This window comes from Pituophis catenifer, unplaced genomic scaffold (genome assembly GCF_029215685.1).
Source record: "Pituophis catenifer annectens isolate HBS135680 unplaced genomic scaffold, rPitCat1.0.hap2 SCAF_3, whole genome shotgun sequence".
Taxonomy (NCBI): Eukaryota; Metazoa; Chordata; class Lepidosauria; order Squamata; family Colubridae; genus Pituophis; species Pituophis catenifer.
In genome coordinates, this window is record NW_027256883.1 from 147307160 (window position 1) to 147323324 (window position 16165).

Below are 16165 nucleotides of genomic sequence, written 5' to 3' on the forward strand. Positions count from 1 at the left end.
TGTCTATTATTTTTGAAGTTAATTTTGTGGGCAGCATTTAAGACTGTCATATGTATGTTGCTGCACATATACACATTGTTCATAAATTTTCAGTCCTGTATTGACAATGTTGAAATAATAGTACTATTTCAATGTGAACATCATATTAGCATTCACTCAAGTTCTATCTAGTCCCAAACCAAGACATAGCATTACAATACAGAAATTCATAACACAAGGGGCAAAGTGGCGTTCATAGAAATCAGGAAAAGTTATTTCATAACTGAACGCAACTGAAATGAAATCTTTAGAAAACATAGCTACAAATCTGTCACAAAGCCATTTATGCTTTGAAACGTTTAGCAAAATGAAGTTTGCTACAGTAAAAATATAAAGAATAATGAGAGCCAGTTTGGTCTAGTGTAGGGGTGTCAGTGGCTCAGTGCCGATCAAAAGGTCGGCAGTTCAGCAGTTCAAATCCCTAGTGCCACGTAACGGGGTGAGCTCCTGTTACTTCTCCCAGCTTCTGCCAACCTAGCAGTTCGAAAGCACATAAAAAATGCAAGTAGAAAAATAGGGACCACCTTTGGTGGAAGGTAACAGCGTTCCATGCGCCTTTGACATTTAGTCATGCCAGCCACATGACCACGGAGACATCTTCAGACAGCGCTGGCTCTTCGGCTTGAAATGGAGATGAGCACTGCCCCCTAGAGTCGGAAACGACTAGCACATATGTGCGAGGGGAACCTTTTCCTTTTTATTTAAAACCTGGTCATTTTCTTTTCTTTTTTTCCATCTCTTTCATTTTCGTCTTCGGACAGTGCTGGTTCTTCAGCTTTGAAACGGAGATGAGCACCATCCGCTAGAGTCAGGAACAACTAGCAGATATGTGCGAGGGGAACCTTTACCTTTAGGGGTGTCAAACTAAAGGCCTGCGGGTGCTTAGATCTGCAAGGTGCTTAGATCTGGCCCATGGGGATGGCCTGGAAACAGCAAAGGACCAGCTCATGGTGCCTCTGCCAACAAAAACGGAGCTCGGGGAGGCTGCGCTCAGCCAAAAATGGGGTCAGAAGGCTGCTGGAGGCCGTCGCAACTGAAAATGAGGTGTGGGGGACATGTACATGGTGCCCCCAAGCCCTGTTTTCACTGGAAGAGGGCTATCAAAACAAACTGAAAACAAAACAAAAAGAAAAATGTTTCCCCTTTTGCATTTCAGCATGCAAGAAGGGACAGGAAAGGAGAAAGGGAAAGAGGAAAGACAAAGAAAAAGAAGGAAAGATGGGAAGAGAGCAAGGAAGGAAAAATAAAGAAAGAGGGGAAGGAAGAAGAAAGGGGAATGAAGAGGGAAGGAAAAAGAAGAAAAGGAAGGAGGGAGGGAGGGAGGTTATAATGTGAGGGAGGGTTTTAGGGAAGTCCTGCCTTAGCACTTGGTCACCATAAGTGCCCCCGACACGAGTGACATCGAGCTCGCCACACTCAATATGGCCATGCCTCCCTTGACACAATTCCTGACACAAGGTCGAACACAACTCTGTTGCAGCCCTCAGTGAAATTGAGTTTGACACCCCTGGTCTAGTGGTTAAGACACCAGGCTTGAAATTGGGAGATCCTGAGTTCAAATCCTGCCTTAGCCATGAAAGACAGCTGGATGACTTTAAGCCAGTCACTCCCTCTCCATCCAATCTACCTCACAGGGTTGATGTTGTGAGGCAAATAGGATAAGAAATATTAAGTGTGTTTGCCACCTTGAGTTATTTGCAAAAATAATAAAGGTCAGATACCAATTATTAATTGAAGCAGGCAAACAAGCAAGCTTGGATAGATATCTTCAAGCATTTGAGAGATCTCAGACACAAGCTACATTTTCCCAATAGATACTCACAATGTTAGGAAATATAATCAAGCTTCCATTCAAGTAGTCCTTGACTTATAACAGCTCATTTAGTGACCATTCAAAGATACAATGGCACTGAAAAGAGTGATTTATGGCCATTTTTCACACTTACAACCATTATAGCAGCCCCATAGTACATGATCAAAATTCAGATGCTTGGCAACTGGTTCATATTTATGACAGTCGCAGTGTCCCAGAGTCATGTGATCACCTTTTGCAACCTTCTGACAAATAAAATCAATAGGGAAGTTGGATTCACTTAACAAATGTGTTACTAGCTTAACATTGGCAGTGGCTCACTTAACAATAGTGGCAAAAATATTGCAAAATGGGCAAAACTTAACATCTATCTCACTTAGCAACAGAAATTTTGGGCTCAAATTGTGGTCATAAGCTGAGGACTATCTCTATTTTAGGGTTAGTTCAGACTAGTTTCATAAGCAGTACTTCATCAAATACAAATATCAGATCCATATACTTCTCTTTGCTGTTTCTGTTAAACCCATTTCCTCCCTGAACCAAGAAAGTGGATTATAATATCAACCAGGCTAGAAATAAAAAGCAGAACAAAAATGCACTTAGTTTTGATTTTTAAGAGAGTTGAGAATGTGTAGTACCTAGACATTCACATATTTCCCATAATAAATATCTAAGTTTTTCTGATAGCGTAGAAAAGATTTGCTCATGCAAGTAAAAGTTACAAATTATGTTATAAAGACTTTCAGTAATTCTGGTAAAGTTATCTGGAGGTTGAGGCATGGCAACTTGACTTCTTTTTGGTTTGAAACATTTCACTGCTTATCCAAGGACAAATCTGAAGAAGCTACGTGGATAAACAGAGAAACATTTCAAACCAAAAAAAGTTATAGGAAGAGTTTTCTGCATACAATCCCTCTTGTTATTGATGCACATCCTCTGTTTTCTGACCAGTCTTGGAAGTGTAGTGACAATTTTAATTTTGCTAATGGTTAATGGTTAGTATAAAGATAATTTAATGTTACATCTGGCAGCCCACTATATTGAGGATTGGTGAAGAATCCTTTAAAATACTTGAATATTGCAATATCTAGATTTAGAGCAAGCTATTTTCCTCTCAACTGTATTTCAAAAATTGTTATTTTTCAAGAAGAAACACAGAAAATGTGTTATTTTTCAAGGAGAAACACTTCTACACATAAGCGTGGAAGTGTTTTACTGCAAACATGTATTAGAATGAAATTTCAAATAGTACTGATGTCTTGACATGCTCATAAGCAGTCTACAGCATAATTCTGTAGACTTAAAATACAGGGATTTTTTGCCCCTAGTTGGTAAGCAATTCTATTTTAATTTGACCCTAAATCAATACAAGATCTTTGTGACAAAAAAAATGCTTCCGGTCAAAATATAGAAGAGTCCTGCAATCAGGGTGGATAAAAATCAATGATTTTCTTAAAAAAAATAAAAAAAATCAGATTTTTTTGATTTAAATCGGATTTTTTTGATTTAAATCGGATTTTTTTTTATTTTTATCGAATTTATTTTAATAAAAAACTTTTGGGGTAAAAATCTATCGTAAGATAGTTTTCTATTTAAGATACATAAATAATTCAGTTTATTCAGCATGAAATGGAGTTTAGTTATGTAGCATGAGGCTGTATATTCTGCAACACTGGGACTATCGGTGAGTCAACAGTGGGTCAAAGGAGTAGCAGAGATGACAGTTGCTCTTTAAAAATTATGATTTAAATCGAGTTGATTTAAATCAAGCCTTTTTACTAGTGATTTAAATCATGATTTAAATTGTGATTTAAATCAACTTGATTTAAATCAAATCCACCCTGCCTGCAATTAATACTACTTTTTATTTTTTCAGGTAACAACTAAAGGATCATAAAAAAACAACATTTGGTCTACTGCCTGCCTATTACCGACAGTTAAGATGTTGACTTAAAAGAGATCAAATGCAATGCTATATTGCCAGACAAAACTTTAAGTTAATGTTTGTCCCTAATAATTTTATTGATCCTAACCTACATTTTTAAACTAAAAGTAAAAAGAAGACAGAATAATCAATTCCTCGCTGTATCTTAAGAATCATTTCAAATGTATAAGAAACTACACTGTAACTAAAAACTGAAGGGCATTAGATCTTGTCAACAGCCCTGGTATTTTATGATAATCTCTCATCCAATATTGATCGGGTCCCGTACCTGCTTACCTTTCATCTCCAACCTACAGATCCTTTCCACTTCCAGTACCATAATTCTGATGGGGGAGGAAAAAAAGCAAAACAAACTGAGCCACTAAAATTAAAACACCGTGTTGCTAAATTGCTAAGGCATGACCTCAAGGACTAGGTTTGTGGCTGGGGAGGGGTTAGGCTGCAGAGGCTACATTTAGCAATCATTGTACAAGTAGTCAAGTAGTCCTTGCTTAACAATGGTAGTTGAAACTGGCAACTCCATCCATAAGTGATGAAGTTGTAAATCGCAATGTCACACTATCCTGCCAACTTAAAAGAGCAGTTTAAGTTGCCATAGCCAAGCAAATCCCACATTGCTAAGTGCGATGTCATACGATCCCATTTGCCATCTCCTGCCAACTGCCCCATTGACTTTGTTGGAATTCAGCAAGGTAAGCCACAAATGGTGATAGCACAACTGTGGGACCACAACCATCATAATTGTTATCTAGTTGCCAAGTGCCCTTTAAACTCCGATCCTGTAACTATGGAGTTGTTAAGACAACCGCAACTAAGAGGAACAGTGATAAATTCCCCATCATAACTCTGATAACTCTCATTCAATGAGATCTACCTGTGATGTCATCCAGTAAAACTGCTTTTAAACCAAGATGCCCTTGTTTGTATTCCCTAATCACCACACCACCCTGGGATCCTTTTCTTCCTCATACAATAGACCCAAGAGTATGTGTAATCCATATGAAACACATCTTTCATTCAGACATATTAGACTATAGGTATCTGCTATCCCTATTTGTTGAGACTTCTTGGGCCAAAGCTATTCTTTTGATATTCAAGAAGGGATCATCACAGCCTATATTCTTTCCAGCTGGCTAAATTAATACATCCACATCTTCTTAAGAAGCCGCACCTAACATTTACACTACTTATTATATATATGCTTTCTTAACAAAATATCTTATCAGGCCTGCAATAGCTGGAGTGAAGCTTTTGGATTTACTTCCAATTAATAACTCTTGTTTTCTCTCGTTCTCTTTTTTTTTTGGTACATGACCGGCAGGGTCCTTCAACATAGCAGTGAAATGGGACAGCTAATTATCAACGAATCCACCTTGCTGCACCGCGTTTGGCAACTTTTATCAGCGCAGGACAGCTGCATTCTCTGTGTTTGAAGCGAAATGTCACTCTCTGCTAATGCAACAAGACTTACATCACTAACGATGCCTTGACGCTCCAATGAAACAACTAAAGGCTAATTAAAAATTCAGATTTGTTCTCCTAAGCATAACAATATTAACTGCTTTTCCATCAGGACCTTGTTACATCTTTCCAAAATGTTTGGCTATCAAAAAAAAAAAAAAGTGTAAGAGGAATAGGATGAAAAACTGTTGTAGACTTGGGGCATTCTTGGAGCATTTTAAAAAGGCTGTTATGGTTGGAACCGAACCAACACACAATCATGCAAACCAGATGATTTTTTTTTTTTACTTCGCTCCTTCAGTTCTAATTACTACACTGCAGATTGTTTTTGTAAGAAAAATGGTTCCATACAGATTTATCAGCTGTAACACTTTGGGTTGCTTTTGGTTTCTTTAAATATCCAACTGATTTTTTTTTAAAAAAAGGGGGGGGTGGAATTGTACGGCAAAACTACAAAACTACAAAAAGGCTGTGACTTATTAAACTGGCCCATTTCACCTGACGTTAAATATTCGAAAACTAACATAAGCCACATATATTCCAAAGTTTAATTTAGTTGATAAAAAGTTAAACCAGGATTTGTTCAATCCAAAGTGTTAATATAATAAATGTTCATATATTGACAAATAATTCATGATTCACAGCCCTGTCTTTCAATGCATGATGACGTCAAAATAACTTCTACATTACCTAATTGCACCATGTACTTTGTAATTACAACTGGCTCAAGATAAGCCTAACCTGCCTCACAGGTGTTGTTGTGGAGAAAATAGGAGGAGGAAAATATCTTGGATATGTTCGCCATCTTGAGTTATTAAAATAACCAAGCTGGGATATAAAATAAAGTAAAATAATAATATAAAATATAAAATAATAAAATAAGGAGTATTATGTATGTTTGCCACTTTAAGTTACTTATAAAGTAAAAAAGGTGGGATAAAAATTAAATAAAATAAATAACTAAAAGATCACCCAGCTGCCTTTGTGCCTAAGACAGGAATAGAACTCACGGACTCCTGTTTCTTGCCTGTCTTAACCATTACACCAAACTAGCTCTCAATATAATATAATCAGAGTTAAATACAAAGAAATAGAGCCGTGGTGGCACAGTGGTTAGAATGGGGTACTGTAGGCTATTTCTGCTGACTGGCGGCAGCCTGCAATTTGGCTGTTCGAATTTCACCAGGCTCAAGGTTGATTCAGCCTTCCATCTAAAACCATACAGTACCTAACTTGAGTAGTTTTTAATTGTAGTTATATACTTTATCAGCTATTGTGGGATTACAGCAATATTCATTTGTTCGCTTTTGCCTCTCTTATAAAGCTTGACTGTTTAGGATAAACAAGAATAATTTCACTTACGCCAACAGATAGTCCAAGTACTGCTAAACATACAAAAGAAATGAACAAGAAACAGAAATGTCCCCTTCTTATATTTCTTTCAGCTTTATTAATGTTAACATAATAATGTAAATAGTAATGCATAAGGCTTTGGCTAGAAATACAATGAATGTAGAATGTATAACAGAACCCCTTCAAGCCAAATATACAGTATATACTAATGTTAAAAGCAGTACTATGTCAAAAAGTGTTGACAATTTTTGGCAACCTAACAATTCTTACTACTCTAAATCTCCAGCCAGCAAAATACTTCATCCTGTTATTAGGTACTCCCAACTTGGAAATGAACTGCTGACCCTTGTATATGTCAAATCTATTTCTCCTTCATTAAACAGAAATCTGGGGCAGTTAATACCATACTGTTACTATGGAATACTGTACTACTACTTCAAACTTTCCCTTTCTAATGTGAGCTAGGCAACACTAAAAACTTATTAAGGGCTGGAAAGGCATACAAGTATAATAGGAAAAGAAGGTATAGCTAAATACACACAGTGGAACCCATTAAACATTTTTGCAGCAGTTCTATGAGATGTGTACCTTATTTGGTTAATATAGGGAGAAAAAAATCTATAGGGTCAAACCAAAAACCTATATATTCTTGCATTGCTTCTCATGACTACTGACCCTATGCCTGTCAAGATAATACAGCTAAACAGAAACCCAAAGAACCATCTCCTGTCTCCATAGTTGGCCATTAAAGTTAAAAAGCCCAGGACTAACACAAATACTTGACATCCATTCATTGTGTGATATATTCATTTCATCTTATTTCTTTATTTCATTTATAATATTTATAAATGAATATAAATATTCATTTAAATATAAATATAAATATTGCTGCCTAGCTTGCTGCAAGTCGAGATGGTTTTAATCAATTAGTGATCCTCATGAAAATCCATTTTATTTATATATTTATTTATTGGATTTATATTATATTGCTTCAATCAATATCACCCCTGACCAGTATTTTATCATGTGACTAGTCAGGATTCATCTCACTAGACAAGCAGATTAGGAGAACTGAATGCCGCCTTATTTCATACCACATGATTTAATCCCAATGACAATTTGTACCGAAGAGACAGGGGAACAGCTCAGAATTGCAGTAATCCCACCCCATTTCTCAAGACGACACTCAAATCAGGAAATTCCTGACACAAGGTTTATAATAGAAGTAGCAGAATATTCACTGGCCTCATTTTCCTGCCTATGCAACAGATATTTCCTGGCCACTGCAGTCCTTGCCATGAAACAAAAGATGTACAATATAAATCCAAAGTAGTGAATTGTTCTAGCCGAAGTGTCGATGCAATTATTTTCCAGACTGCATATATTTTAACAATGATTTTAAAAGATGGCTTTCATCCAAAACAAATAGCTAGGATTAAATCAACATGAAATGATCAATTATTACAATATTGACATGAAGCGTGACCTTTGTGTATGCTGCTGATCCATCTTGTCAGCAAATTCTGTTCTTCTATTTTATAGATAATTCCAAGATTGGCATGTGAACTAGTTGGATCAACTTAAATACAAATACAAATAAAACAGCTTCCAGATCTTTAAAAATGTAAACAAATAAAAAAAAGGTTACAGATGATCTCTGGTCTGACAGAGAAAAACAGAACAAAGGTGTTAAAAATTCAGGTCACATTCTAAGCAGAACACATCATAGTATGAAAAGAATGACCCATCTAGATTTCTTGAAAGCTATTTTTCATTATTTAGAAAAAGGAATCAACCTCACCCCCAGCACACCTATGGCTAAGGTTTCCTATGATGTCACATGTGTGATTATCATTCTGAACAGACAGCATTTAATGTACATATGAATGAGAAGTCAATCACTTTGGTTATCAACCCAGTACCAATTCAAATAATGCCTTTCAAGTTTAAACCATTCACACATTCAGTGGAAAAATCTAGAGTTAAATGTGATGTAGGCAAGTGTTAACGCCAGCATATTAATTAAATCCACCTGGCCTTATGCATGTTTACTTTGAGGTCAGCCTTTCTTAACTCAATGGGATTCATTCCAGGTAATGTGCATAATTCATATGTCACTGAGTTTCAAGAAACAAATATTCTTATCATTACTGCAAAATGCTCCCATGTGTCCTCTAAGTATATGTCCAGATGAACCAAACTTTTCCAGAGTGCAAATTATATACTGTAGTTCAGCAACAAGAATTGCTACTTTTAAAGTGGGGGGAGGTTGGGGGAGGAGGGGGCTATAAGCAACCATCCAAGCTGAAAGTTTCAGACATTTTTTTTACATATAATGACCAGCTACGTTTTGCCACATTATTTGGCACAAATCTATGAACATGGTATCTATTGTCAATGTTAAGCCATGCATTGAATGTTGTTGTAGAAACTTTTTCAACAGGAAGAATGAAGTAAAATGTTGGCATTTTACATTATATGACAAAGTAATATCTATGTTCATGTGTGTGTATAAATTACAAGCATTGTTTTGTACCTAATTAAGAATCTTGTTAAGATGTCTTGTTTGTAAACCTCAATTAACAATTAAGTTTTAAACTTGTATCAAAATATGGAATACATTTTACATTCTATTATACCAAGCATAAAGGCTATATTTTCCAATCTAAATCAAAAATAAAGCATGAGGCATGCAAAATCTAAAAGTAGCTGTGCAGTTATACCAATAAACTTGATCAAAGCATTAATTATATTGCCATGAAAACATAAACAAATCTTAATTGCGGCTTACTATTTAGGATAATATATTCCTGTCTTGACCTTAACTTCCTATGCAATAAATGCAAATATTTTCCACTATATGTATATGAATCCTTATCATCTGAAAAAAAGGTGTTATTCTCACCAAAAAAAACCCTCTACACTTTTCATAACGTCTGGGATTAGAATTGGAATACTGCATTATACACAAAGGGGTAAAACCACTATTGACAGCTATAATTTAGGCAGACAGTTTACCTAATTTCTAAAAAGCGTTCTGCATCTTGCAGCATTTTGCTCGTATAGACATGTTTATATCATGGAGGTTTCTGGCACAAAATGCTCCCTTGATTTTTCTTCTCACCTTTCCAAAAGAGATGTGGCCATTGTTCTTCATCCATTTATGAGGGAATGAAAAACATTTTCTCCATCTCATATTCCTCATAGGCAATCTTATATAATTCCCATACATGCAAATTTTATCATTATTTCCCATACATGCAAATAATAAAATTATTATTATTATTATCATCATCATCATCATCATCATCAAGTCAACCTCTCAGTACACTTCCCCTGATCCTGATATTTCAGCTTATCTCGGGCCAAAATTTCACAATAGATGAAAACCTGGTTTACTGTTCTCAGAGTTGGAATAAACACCATGATGCCTTTCATAATAATTCAGCTATAGATCCTCTCCTCATTGGTCTCATGAACTTGGGAGTGGCTACCTACTTTTTCTATTTTCATCTTCTGCTTTTGTCACATACAGTACTTTCCTTTTTTTAAATTTACACAATTACCTCCAGACCTTTATCTATCTTAACTTCCCCAATCACTGTATCCCTAGTAATATATTCAGGGTCAGATCCAAAATATCTACATTTTTTTCCTTCAGTACTACCTACCATCTAATCTTATTTTATTTCACCTGTATCACAATTCAATGTATTCCAAACCTTATCCTTATAATTTCTTTTAATTATCTTAGCCATCATTTTAGGTTTTCTTCTATGCTGCTCCAGCGACTCGGAGCAGACTTGTAATTAAATAAATGTTTATTCTTGTATATCTATTCCAATTATAGAACACCTGACCACACTTAGAACTATAGGGCAATCCTATCGTATACCATTGTTAGGACCGGAAATTTTCAGTATAACAAGAATATTTGCCTACTTATTACCAGAAGTCAATAAAATCACAGCCTTCTAAAATAACAGTTTCTACTTCAGAAATCACAGCCTTCATTTCAAACAGAAGCTTTTATAACACAAACAGGTTCCTCTAAAAAGAACAAAATATAAGTATTAATATAAGTGCTTTAATCTATTGAGGGCATCTGGCTTTAAACTTTTCCCTTACGAATAGTAGGCTATAGTTAGAATTTGCAATGGATATTTTTACTGAAACAATAAACTTTTAAAATCTGCCATTCTTAAAGACAGGCATTTTATTAGCTAAATATGCTTAAATTACACATTTGAAAGCACTCGTATAATCAACATGTATGTGGTTAATACACCTTGATTGGATTAAAAGAGGTCTCATACATACCCAAAGATATGCAAAGTTCTTCAAATGAAGGAATCCAGTTTCACTACACATTTACACACACACAAAAACAAGAACCTGCAATAATCCTTAACAGATTTGCAAGAAGCCACAGAGTATACAAAGGCTTCTCAGAGGAAGAAACACATCTTCCGACTTTTGCAAGAAGTGACTTGTGAATTCTCCATAGTTCAGTATATCAATAATTTACTACTATCTACCTTGTTAAGCGAAGTCATTTTAATGCATGGCTTCTTACTATAAAGGCCATGAAGAGAAGAACTGACAAAGGCTGAGCCCCAGGAGGGAAGCGAAACAAAAATATTTCAAAAGATAATGGAAGGGAGCGGGTTTGAAGAAGATAAAGAGCCATTTGGGCACAGACCCCTGCTGCTTCCATAGAAGTGTCTCCTTTTCAATCTCGGAAGCTTTAAAAACTGCCTTTGCCACTGACTACTTGCATTTGCAGGGTGTTGGGGATCCAATTTCACCTTTTGTCCAGGGAGCTGGCCCTTGGTGGCAGTAACACAGCTATTAGCCTCCTTTGCAGCAAGGACAATACTCAAACTGTCATTAATATGCAACCACAAAGGCAGGGATAGACCATAATTACTAATCATCTGGCTCCCTCTGAACTGGAGCAAATTATCCAGGGTCAAGAAATGAGTTTTTGCAGGAAAGAAATAAACTTGTTAACTTAGATCCTTAAATTAGAAAAGTAAATTATGCCTATCTGAAGCATATTTCCATTTATAATTCTGACGATTTGTATCTACCTCTGTTTGCTATCTCTTTTTTTTTTTTTTTGCCTCTCAAATCTGTTGCTGGCTCTAAAAGTATGGGTGGTGTGCACCCTGAGAATATTTTTCCAAAACAAGGCCTTCCTTTCCCACCTCTTTATCAGCTATCATAAAGTGCCCAATTTAAGCCATACTTAAAATAATTAAGCACTTGCAATGCAAAAGAGAAATTGCAAACATAGCCATGATTTAGTCCCAATAAACAGGTCCCTAAAATATCCGAGTACCGAGGCAGAGTTTTAATGCTTTTCATTAACTTTCTTTCTGAAGAAAACTTGGTCAACAGAACTGTTTTCAGGAGAAAGCAGCACTAAACAATGAAACCTCGTTCCGGTTTTTGGTTTCACACTTAGTTAAACCTTCAGTTATTTACGACAACTTGGTGTTTTCCAATCAGCCGAAACCAGGTACGTGGAAAAAATTCGGATTTCCGTCTAATCTCTTCAAGGAAGGGAGCATTTTTTATTTTATTTTTACCGAATCTTTGAAGGCCGACCAAAAGTATGCAGAATGCCCAGTTGCAAGCTTCTCTCCCTTGCCTCCCACCCTCGAAAGTATCTCTCTGCCCAGGAGGCAGCAGGCTAAATCCAGGAGATCGTGTTTCAGCATTCATCGATGCTCTCCTATGAAAGGGTACGGGAGGCTGCCCGGATCAGAAGTCAGTAAGCGGTCGTGAGAAAACGCACGTTCTGGTCATGGAGAAACTTTCCTCTGTCCCCGTGCCCCCCCCTCCACCCCCGTCTCAACGAAGGATGGGGAGAACCTCCGGCCAAGGGATTCCCTCTGGCTCCTTATAAATTGAGGCGCCGAAGCTGCTCTTCTTCTTCCATCAAGGCATTTTAAGAAGAGAAGGTTCTACGACGGAGGTTCCGGAGAAGCATCAAATACTAAACGAGGGACGGCGGAAAGGAAGAGCTTTTAAAGTAGATGGAGGAAAAAGGGGGGAGAGAGGGGAGGAAAACAGGAAAGTGGGGGGAGGAGAGGAGAGGAAAAGAAAATCGGGAAGAAGGAAAAGAAAACGAGACGAGTCAGGGCAAATAGGAAATATGACCTACCTGCATAGTAACGACGCCCAACTCCTCCGCGGCTAGTTTTCTCATCTGAGTGGCCAAAACTTGCGCTTCATCCAGAATGGAAAACTCCGAGTCGGCGGCACCGAGCCTCCAGAAAAGTGCCATGCAGACGATCCACAGGGGCCGCTGTACGCCGCCGTCCCTTCTCCGGGGAAGAACCGAGCCGCCGGAGGAGCAGGGAGCTGGTCGGGCGGCCTCCTCCGACCCGGCTGGCCTGCTCGCCATGATGCTGGCGACAGCGGCGGCTTGCTTTCCTGCCCCGAAGCGCGGCGCACAAACTTTCCCCGACGCTTCCCAAACTTCGGTGCTGGGCTGAGGGCGGGCGGGAGGCAGAGAGGGAGGAGCAGGCGGCTGCTACGCCTCGGGGCTCCGGGGAGAGGCGGCCGAAAGCTCCATGCGGAGGCCGCCAATCACGAGCCCCACAGGGCGCCTGCTTCCAAGGGAACCGCTCGGCTACTTCGAAGCGAGCGGCCGGGAAGCTCCCTCGCCGTCAGACGGGCAGACGGACGCTGCGCGCGCTCTCGCTTGCTCGCTCGCGCTGCGTGCGGGGAGACTGGGAGCTCCGCTTCGGCTGCCGATTGAAAACAGCGATGGGCTGCGGAGAGCTGCAAACTCCGGAGCTGAAAGAGGCAGGGCTGGGATTGGAGTCAGCCAGGGGGAAAAGGGAGGTGTCTGGTGCCACCAAGCTGCGCGTCGGCTCTTCTGCACAACAATGACTGGATTCGGAATGGCGAGGCCGGGGCAGCCTCCGCGCGCTTTCTTCTCTCCCTCACGGCTTTCGGAAACTTTCCCTTTCACCCAGCCGGCGGTTTGCAGAACCAGGTCTTAAAAGCCCCCCCCCCCACCTGTTGAACCGAACATTTAACACCTTTCTTTGAGGAACTTTTCTTAAAATGTCCCCTCCACCCCCACCCCCACCCCGCTTGCTCCGCCCAGGACGAGAGTTAGGATTTCATTCGGGCGTTTGATGGAAGTGAATTCCAGGGCGGCAGCGGTGTTGGCCTGCGCAGCAAAGCCCTCAAGGATTTTTGTTCACACTTTTCACCACTTGGGGAAATGGATTGTCTTGCACTATAAACTTGTGCGGGTTACCGTCCGCTTTCGTCAAACAAATCCATGCAACCATGGTGAGGGTCACACAGCCGCACCGCATGTCGGCCAACGTGTTGTGCGAGATCAGCCCCTGTGGTCAGTTTATGGCTCAGTATGTGGTGTCTATTGGTTAAAATGGTTAACGGGGGGTATACTGTACACAGCTTAAAAACAGTGAGATGAGAGATAAAGTAGAACTAATGAGTCAATAAGTAAACAAATGAGAAGCCAGGGGGAAATGAAATGTATAAGTTGCAGACAGTGATAATTACCTATCGTTAGTGACTACTTCCAAAGCAGCTGGTAGGTCACACCCATTAAGTTGTAAAACAGATATTATTGCATTATTACCTGATTAACTCGTGAAAATGATTTAAAACATATTCTGTTTAATCAACCAGATTCATTAATTCCTTCCAATAATGTGCTTGAAAGTAAGTGCTTTAATAAAATGATAATCCTTAAGGTACTGCAAGACTAGGAAAAAACCTATTGCTCAATAATGGCTCCTCTAGTTTTTCCCAAGAGAAAAAAAATGCTAAAAGAATGAGTTTACTCATAAGTTCACAGTAGTTTGCGTCCAATCAATGAATGTAGTAGAAGCAAAGAATAAAGGAGCTACCTGAGACACCAGACACCAGGTAGAAAGGATCGGTTTTTAAGCACATTAAGATGGGATGAGGTAATTTGGTGAATGCTGACTCAATGAAATGCTATTGTCTCAGTGTAACCTGAGGCAGAGGTGGGGAAAGGCCAAGTGTCTCTTGCATTGATAGAAGAGAATATTTGTAGGTCAGGGTTGAACCCTGGGGTCCTTGGTGCTCTCTGAGCTTGGTGGTTTCCGTGCAGACATTTCATTACCAAACTAGATTACATCATCAGTGTACTTAGTTCAGAGAGCACCAAGGATGCCACTGTCTCTTTATTAGAGATGTAGAAAGGCAACTTTGTCCATACCAGCAATCATTGAGACCATCCTTGGCAGTGTAAAATGGAAAGAAGGTTGGGATTTTCTTTGTTAGCAACCTCTTGGGTTGCTAAGGAGAGCTTTGGTCAGAAAAGAGAGTACCTGCTGTATAATGCTGTGACTCAAATAGAGAGTTTGATCAAAATCTTCAATCAATTCATTAAAAAAAGCACCATTCACCCACTACTGCTTGAGAAAGAACACTATTTCACATAGAAAATCCAGCCTAGTGTTGGTCCCACTGGCCCTGCCAACATTATTAGCATCGTAACTCAGAACAGGTAAATTGATGAATGACACCAGAATACCTAAAGCAGAAAAGTTGCAGATAATATTTAATAATAGCAATATAATACCCAGCAGTCCCAATCAGCATGGTCAGTTTTGAGGGATCCTGGGAGTTGTCATCTAGAAATGAACACAGATACTAAACTCATGCCGTCAAGATATATTTTAATATATATCATTGAACCCATGAACATGACAGATACATTTATAGCTCTTAATAAATGCATATTTAACTGCACATTTCTTTTTAGAGGGTGGATGTTGTCAAATGTTCCAGTCTGCTCTTGAGAAAACATGGACAAACTCCAGCAAGGGAAATAAAGGAATATGAGTAAAAGTCTAGCTGATTTAGCGCCTTTCACTAATACCTGGGACATACATTTTCAAAGAGTATCTGAATGTGGTAGATAGCAAAAAAAACCCAACCAACTAGAAAAACCCTTCTGACTTTTCAGAGAAAAAGTTACTTTTCTAGGAAGTAAAACAATAGGTATTTCTTATAATGCAGACTCTTAGAAATCCATTGCCTATTCACTATAAATACCTAATTCATAGGAGAAAGAAGATCACAAGAAAATTAATACAGAACAGTAGTGAATAGAATGAATCCTTCTGTATGTAACATTTTAGTAACATTCTTTCCTAATTATTATATATTTATATTATATTCTGCTCAATTGTGCCTAATTCTCACAGACTGCCTGGGCAGGTCCTGTAGTTTTCATGGCAATGCTTTTCAAAAATGGTTTGCCACTGCTTCCTTCCTAGGGCTGAGAGAAAGGGACTGGTCCAAAATCACCCAGTTGGTTTTGTGCCCGGAGCAGAATTCCTGATTATAATTACTTTGTATTATTGTCATTAGCTTGCATTAATTTTGAGCAACTCTACCAATATATCCGGCAAAGTCTCCTGAATTTCTTTGCTGACAGAGTTGTTCTAATTCTTGCAATCCAGATGTAGCAACTCCAACTTTACTGAACAACCTGTTCAGCCTTCCTGCAAGTAAGCTTAAAGTTG

General features: G+C 38.6%; 1 protein-coding gene across 1 annotated transcript in view; it reads right to left on the minus strand.

Moving 5' to 3' along the window:
* CACHD1 (cache domain containing 1) overlaps positions 1 to 13052 on the minus strand; it is a 141102-nt gene extending 128050 nt beyond the window's left edge. Inside the window, exon 1 of the mRNA XM_070939490.1 lies at positions 12784 to 13052. Within this exon, the coding sequence (XP_070795591.1) occupies positions 12784 to 13026 (243 nt within the window). The 5' untranslated portion in view covers positions 13027 to 13052. The remainder of the gene's footprint in view (positions 1 to 12783) is intronic.
* Between the last annotated feature and the right edge of the window lie 3113 nt (positions 13053 to 16165).